This window comes from Chinchilla lanigera, unplaced genomic scaffold, assembly GCF_000276665.1.
Source record: "Chinchilla lanigera isolate Chin_1 unplaced genomic scaffold, ChiLan1.0 scaffold00024, whole genome shotgun sequence".
NCBI lineage: Eukaryota > Metazoa > Chordata > Mammalia > Rodentia > Chinchillidae > Chinchilla > Chinchilla lanigera.
Window position 1 is genome coordinate 20573755 of NW_004955425.1, and position 7933 is coordinate 20581687.

The 7933-nt window shown below is 48.5% G+C and overlaps 1 protein-coding gene across 2 annotated transcripts in view; it reads right to left on the minus strand.

Annotated features, from left to right (window-relative positions):
- Pbld (phenazine biosynthesis-like protein domain containing) overlaps positions 1-7933 on the minus strand; it is a 56693-nt gene that overhangs the window by 9459 nt on the left and 39301 nt on the right. Inside the window, exon 11 of one of the 2 annotated variants that reach the window (XM_013514830.1) lies at positions 7246-7453. The exons of the other annotated variant lie outside the window; for it this stretch is intronic. Within the exon in view, the coding sequence (XP_013370284.1) occupies positions 7440-7453 (14 nt within the window). The 3' untranslated portion in view covers positions 7246-7439. Of the gene's footprint in view, positions 1-7245; positions 7454-7933 lie in introns of those variants that run through there. 2 annotated transcript variants of the gene reach the window in all.

Sequence of the window (7933 nt, forward strand, 5' to 3'; positions counted from 1 at the left end):
TGCGGAGGGCCGCACGCGCACGCGCACTCTCCGTTGGCGCGCGAAGCACGGGCGCCGGCAGTGGGGGCCGCTAACTCTGGAAGTGCGCTTGACGGCAGGTTTCGGTAGGAATCAAAACCACGGTTTGGACGAAGGAAGGGAACCTCCAACTCTCCTCAGGGGCTCAGCCTAAGGCGTTTTGTTCCTGGGCGTCTCCGTCGCATTTTTTGCTACCAGTCATTTAGAAGCACAGAGGAGAAACCGGGCGTGGTGGCGCACGCCTGTAATCCCGGCACTCGGGAGGCTGAGGCAGGAGGATCGTCGTGAGTTCGAGGCCAGCCTGGGCTACAAAGTGAGCTCGAGGCCAGTCTGAACCGCAAAACGAGACCCTGGCTCAAAAAAAGAAAAAAAAAAAAAGAGAAGAAAAGTAAAGAAGAAGGAAAGAGGACCGAGGTGCAGAGGGGACGGAGTTGTAATGATGGGAATGGGAATTTGGACTCAATTAAAATGAACTTCAATCAAAGCACAAGGCAGCCTCCTTGCCGCCAACTTCTGACACCCTGTTAGGTGAATGGCTATGCAAACCGAGACGACACTGTCCCCTCAGCGCAGCACCTGTGACTGTTGAAGTGAGCCCTGTTGGTGGCATGATTAAATCTCTCCTGAAAATTAAATGAGACTTGGAAGAGAGTCTCCAGAGGGGGCATCCGCACACAGCTGTCCTTTTGTGCTGCCTGCCACCTGGATGCCCAGCAATTCCCCATCAAGGGAAACAGAAAGTGACACTCAAGGTGTCCTCCCACTACAATCCACAAGAGGGGCAGAGGGGAGCCAGGCTGGGGCGCACCACGCCCAGGTCAGCCCCTTGCGTGTGTGCTCAGTGAAGAAATGGGGGACCCAACCAGAGTGTGGGACACGGACTTCACGGGCATACATCAAATGAAATAGCTGTTAAAGGTGCAGTGATGGCACGTGGCTGGGAGAGGGTATGTTAGGAAGTTTCATAATAGAAAATACAAACACTGCCAAAAATGGCATCTGTTATGGGGAGAAAGTTCTTAGTAATAAAAGTCAACTTTTAGTTATCTTCTTAATGGAAGAGTCATAGAGAAGCTAACCTCTGACAATGGCAGATCTGGGCATGGGGGCACACACACACACCCACACCAGCAGTGCAGGTACTTGAGAGGCTGAGGCAAGAGGATCACTGGAGCCCAGGAGTTCGAAGCCAGCCTGGTCAACATAGTGAGACTCTCATTTCCAAAAACCACTATGCCATTCTTTTCTTTCTCTTTAATCACGTTTGTTTGTGGTACTGAAGACCCAGGAAATACTGAGCTACGCTGCGCAGCTCTTTTCATTTTTTAAAAACTTTGTGACAAGATCTCAGTAGCCCAGGTTAATCTCCAACTTTGAGATACTCCTGTCTCAGCCTCCTGAGTAGCATGCGCCAACACACCCAGTTCTCTTTAATCACTTCTCAGATCAACAACCATGCCCAGGTCCAGCCCCTGGCTGTTCCCACTTTAGCCCTGGGTTGGCAAACAAAAATTGAAGGCACGCAGGCAGGGCTGAAGGAGAGGTAGGGCTGCAGCCGGCAGTATTTGTCTTTGGTGGCAGCTTGTGGTGTGGGGAGCCCTGGGCTGCAGGAATCAGCACAGAAGAGCCACAGGCCTTGGAGAGCGCCTGGCTTCCCTGGTGCAGATGATGCTTTTTTATGTTTTACAAGTGTCCCTGCCTGGTGTAAGTAGAAAGCTGCCCCAGCCAGCCGAGCTTTGCTAGGAAAACTTGGGAGCATCGGTACAGGCTAATTAATTGGCTTCAGGCAGTAACTAAATCAAAGGCATCTCAGGTGCCCTGGGAAATGGGCCGCCTCCTTCCTGAGCATCAATCAGCTCAAGATTGATGAAGGCTGCTAAGGTCAGGCTTAGACACACAAAGCCATCTGCTGACTCTCTGGGGCTGGTACCTGCAGTGGAGCAATTTTAGAAGAACAGGTGTTCACTTTTAACTTAGCTCCTCTTTTCTTTTCTGCTGAAATCATGACTTTAGGTGAAAAGAGCCTCCAGTTGGTCGATGAAAATCACAGTCCATTGTAACTTAAAATAACCCTGCCCAAAGGTATTGTGAGAACCTCATCTGACTGCTACACAAAGTCAGAAACCATGCGTCTCTGACAGCAGCCACTCTGGCCTCCCCAGACGCATCACAGGGACTGCACGGCACCACCCGGAAGGGTTAAGCCAAGGAGCATGGCTTTTTTTGTTGTTGTTTCAATTTTTGATTTTTTGAGACAGGACCTTGCTATGGAGTTCAGGCTGGCCTTGAACTCACTGTGTAGCCCAGGCTGGTCTTAAACTCACAGAGATCCTCCTGCCGCAGCCTCCAGAGTGCTGGGATTACAGGCATGCATGACCACGCTGGGCAAGCGGAGTAACTTGAAAGAAGCCAGTTTCCTTTCTGGGCACTGCTTTCCTCCTCTACAAAGTGAGGGTCACGATGGCTACCTAAATATACCCCACGAAGCTGCAGTTCACAGTTCTCAGCCTCAGTCATTTGCGGACTTTTCCTTAGAACCTAATGATTGTTCAAGGAAATCCTCCAAAATTTTGTGAAAACTGCAAATATCCTCCACAATAGTATTTTTGGCGGGAAGTTTGCAAGTAGCCAATCTGAGAGCGTTATTCAGTTCTCCTTGCTGCTGACTGGCTGCTGCCTTGTAACTCGGACAGATGCACCAGCATCCCGCATCGAAACAGGGTGCTCTATGCGGGCAGCTGTCTCCAGTGTGCTCAGTCTTGTGCTTCTTCAAGCCTTTGGATGCCTAAGATGCCGCCCAAATGCCCTGCATCTTCTGAGGATTTATTAATATGTATTTTATTAAATTAAACTACATAACTGCAGGAGACATAGCATATTTAGGACAATCTATAAAAACAGGCATTTATAGGCCTTTTTATGACTGTATCTGAAACCTGTGGCTTTTCACTGTTGGCGTCGGGAGTGCAGAAGGGGTGTTTTCACAGGTGAGGTGCCCAAAGAAGGGGTGAGGACAGGCATCAGCAACAACAGCAGGTGGTGGCTTTAGAGTCTGGTCGTCCATGTCAGCCGTTATCACATACCCACATTCTCAAATACTGACTTAGCCACATGGCTGTTAGCCACAGTTGTCTATGCTGAGTCGCGTGTAGCAGAGCAGCCAGCCTGTACCAGCAGCAGGGACTGGCCTGCGAAGGCCTCGGCTGCCCCGGCCTTTGAGCGGCGCTGCTGTGGCTCCCACGCCCTCAGCATGCTCTAGAACCACAAGCCACCGAGCTCAGGGCCCACTGCACGTCCAAGTCTAAACCCAGGAGGCTGGCTGGGAGTGTAACCATTGGCCTGGCGCCACAGAAAACAACGAGCAAATAAAAACTGGGACAAAAACTTAAACGGATAACTTTCACAAGAGAAGACACAACCACTTGAAAACCAATACGGAAATCCCTCAAAAAACTGAAACGAGAAATTTCGTTCAGCCTAGCTGTGCGCCTTCTAGGTACCGTATCTTCCTGAAAGCGTAGAGACGTCATATTACAGGGGTAAACACGCTCCCATGTCTGTAGCAGCACAGCTCACAGTCCCGGGTCCTGGAGGCGGCCTCTGTGCCCGCCCACAGGTGAGTGGGTGGAAAACGTGGCACTGACACACAGTGGAGTACGACTCTGCTGTGAGATGAACCTGAGGCATTGTAGGCAAAGGGGTACACCTGGAGACCGTAGCATGACACAAACAAGTGAGACGCGTGAGCTTAAATATCACACGGTTTTTCTTGTATGAGAAACCCAAAGTGTAAATAGAGAGCAAAGTAAAAGACAGACACTAGGAAGTAGGGAGACGGATTGTTCCCAAGGGGAAAGAGTCCAAGAGAGAGAGGAGAGTGGGAGGGAGGGAAGGGGTGCAAAAAGAGCTGCAGTGTGTCATGTGTGCAACACCTCTGCACAGGGGCATGAACGTCCTGCCTGCACACGTGTGCTCACACAGACAGTGACCGGAAAGAGCTCAACAGAATGAAATCAAAACCTAAGCCAGGGGCTGGGATGTGGCTCAGTGGTAGAGTTCTTGCCTTGCATGCACAAGGCCCTTGGTTCAATCCCCCAGCACCACACACACACACACACACACACAACCTGTGACCTGGGTTGGTTCTCCTCTGTGATGCCACCCTGCATTGGAGCCAGCCGATTATGGACTACATATAGAAACCTCTACAGACTGTGAGCTAAATAAACATTTCTTCCCTTAAAAAAAAAAGTCTATGATTCTTGGATAGGGGGGAAAGCGATCTTCAAATATCCAATAAACCAGACCCATGCCTATAATCCAGCACTTGAGAAGCTGAGGCAGGAGAAGCACCATGAGTTCAAGGCCAGCCTGGGCTACAAAGTGAGTTCAAGGCCAGCCTGGGCTACAAAGTGAGTTCAAGGCCAGCTGAACTGCATAGTGAGACCCTGTCTCAAAAAGACAAAAAAAAGTCTAATAAACCTATGATGAGGCCACAGGACACCAGTACTCACTGAGATCTGCAATTTAAAACCACAGTGAGATAATAGCACACACGCCCACAGATTGGCTAAAACTGCAAGGACCAAACCATCCCAGCAAGCATGTGGAGAGGGCAGAGAGCCCTTGTCCATTAACGGTGAAAAACACAAATTTCTTCAACCACATTAGAAAACAATTTGCAGTAGCAAAGTTAAACATGAGCTGAACCTTTTAGTCAGCAATTACACTGCTCAGTATGCTGCCCACAGTACAGAAGTATACGTATCTACCAAAAGACATGCACATAACCTACTCTATGCAAAACCAAAAACTGGAAACAACCTAAACGATCATCAGCAAAAAGTATCAACAAATGATAGTATAGTTATAAAATTAAAATATTATATGGTGATAAAAACAGAGAACTCAACATCATGTATAAATCTCAAAAACATTACACTGAGTAAAAGAAGCCAAACACCAAACGGTGTGTATTCTCCTCTGGCTGGAACAAAATCCCTGACACCGACAGGGAGGAGACAGTTCTTTGGCTCGCATTTCAGTCCAGAGTTGGTTGGCTCCAAGGCAGGGCGACATGCAGAGGGGAGAATGGCTCACAGGTGGCAGACAGAGCAGAGAAGGAGGGAGGGTCTGGGAAGAGAGATAACCTTCCGGGTCACCCCACAGTGACCGGCCTCCTCAGACCAGACTATAAGAGCCCACGACAGCCTGAGGTTCTGGAAGACAACTATGACACTATACTGTGGTTTGAGTTTATCTATAGTAGCCCCAAGATAGGCTACTGACTTACGTTGAGAGAGAACAGTGACTCTTGCAGGGAGTGAGGGAGAGTTTTTGTTTGTTTGTTTAAGAAAAACAGAAGGACCCAAGGGGTGATGGAAAAATTCTATGTCTTGACACAGATAGTAGATACACAATGGAGATTTATATTAAAATACATATGATTTCTGAACACAGGGCCAGACCTATAATCCCAGCTACTCAGGAGGATTGCAAGTTTGAGGCCAGCCTGGGAATTTAGTGAGACTGTGTCTCAAAATAAAAAAGGACTGGAGATGGAGCTCAGTGCTCCCTGGGTTCACTCCCCCATACCACAGAAATGAAATTAAATTAGAAACACATATGATATGTATTACCAACTTTACATATTACAATTCCCTCACCCCACTCCAGGAACACCAGGAGGGCTCTCCCCCATGGAGACTATAAGCCAGAAGATCTCTGGACTCAGTGCAGCCAGCACAGACGAAGGCCAGATGTCCTATCGCAGTGTGCAGGGTTAAGTGAACTCACCCATGCCAAACACTGGCTCGCTTCACCCTGGCGGCGTCTTCCTCCTGTGACTCCCTGGCCTGAGAGCTCAGCCTCCTGTTTTCTTGGCAGAGGTTGCATCAAGCTCATTCCTGAGGCCAGGGACAGGCCAGGGAGCGTGCAGGCGGGGGAGCACAGGACATCAAGACAGCGCTCAGGTTCGTCACCACCACCTTCCCCGCCATGCGGACCAACGGGAAGCAAGCCGCGTCTCTGCACAGCATTCTGAGCAGCTTCCCCCAGTGCGGACCCCAGGTCAGCCCCTGGGGAGACCAGGGCCTCTAGCCTCCTCCACAGGACAATCCCAGGCCCAGGTTCCCAGAAGTGGTTGAGCCTGAGGAGCAGGTGATCTGCAAGGTGAAGCGGCACCCGGTGCTCACAAAGACAGGTTCCCAAGTCAGGGGACCAGGACAGTGGTGTCTGAATGCTGAATAACCCCCAAAACAGAACGTTCATAACAACAAAAGGGCACAAACTGCCTCTGATCTATTGTGAATTAAAATTTTAAAACACCTGAGCTGTGATGGCACACATCTATAATCCCAGCACTTAGGTGGCTGAGGCAGGAGGATCGTCATGCGTTCAAGGACAGCCTTAGCTCCATATTGAAATCAAGGCCAGCCTGGGTTACATAGCAAGACTCTGTCTCAGAAAAACAAACAAACAAACAAACACACTTCTGCCATTTAGCTGTGCTTGAAATTACCTGATGCCTCTCCAACTGGATGGTCTTATTTCTTTCTCTACTACAATAGTGTAAGACTATAAATCCTCCTATTGTGACCCAATACACAGGGGTACTCCTAAGCTCTGGGAGCTCACAATCTCCCCCTCTCCTATAAAATACAAAAGTCTACCAGACCTTTCCATTTTATATTGAGACAGGTCTCGGTAAGTTTTCCAGGCTGGCAAACTGGCAATCCTCCTGCCTCAGCCTCCTGAGTAGCTAGGATGACAGCTGTGAGCCACGATACCCAGCGAAGGTGTGATTGTAAGTCTTCCCCCTGTCCCATCCATACCTTAAGTGCCTGTGTCCTGGCAGTGTGTGTGAGTATAAAATAGAACAATGCTTCCTGTAGAGTGGCATCTTACTGGCGCACTCTCCCCATTCTGATACAGGATGAATTCCTGCTGGAAAACATGATAACACTAACATGCAGTGATTAATGAACATTGCCAAATGAACTCTCTAATACTGCATAAAATAAAGTTTGTTTTGGTTCTCCCAAAAATGAATATTTCTCATTCTTGCAGGTCTCAGCAGCCAACTTGTTCTGCATATGGTTGCATGTTTAATTACTGGTCCTTTTTGTAAGTGTCTGCAATTAGCACCATGATGATTAATAAAATAACTCCTTTAAAGCTCCACTTAGCTAGCAGAACTGCACAATCAGGTGTAATTAATTCATCATTAATAAATCATGGCTGATTAACTAATCTGTTTATTACCAACACATTACTGAACAGTTCCCACCTGAGCACAGCTAATTTTTCTATGCTGAACAGAACTGGAAGCTCATAATTAAGAAAAAAAGAAGCTCCCACAAAAGTGCACTAAGCAGCAAGGACACTGGTGTCATCAGGGAGACTCTGAGGCAGGGCTCGCTTCAAAGTCGTTGAGCTGCACAGAAGTGAAGAAAATGACGGTTAAATCTGGAAGCCTCAACACTCGGTGGTTTTCCAATTTAACCACACACCAGAATTATATTTGGAGGGTCTGTTAAAAGTCACATTGAGGGGCTGGGGATTTAGCTCAGCAGCACAGTGCCCGCCTGGCAAGCTCACAGTCGTGAGTTCGATTCCTGGTACTGGAAGAAAAACAAAACAAAATAAAAAAAAGAGCAAAAGTCACATTGTTAGCCGGGTGTGGTGGCACATACCAGTAATCCCAGCACTCAAGAGGCTGAGGCAGGAAGATTGCATGAGTTTCAGGCCAGCCTGGGCTAATAGTGAACTACACAGCAAGACCCTGTTTAAAAAAAAAACAACTGCCAAGCGTGGTGGTGCACACCTGTAATCCCAGCACTCAGGAGGCTGAGACAGGAGTTCAAGGCCAGCCTGGGCTACAAAGTGAGCTCAAGGTCAGCCTGAACTGCATAGC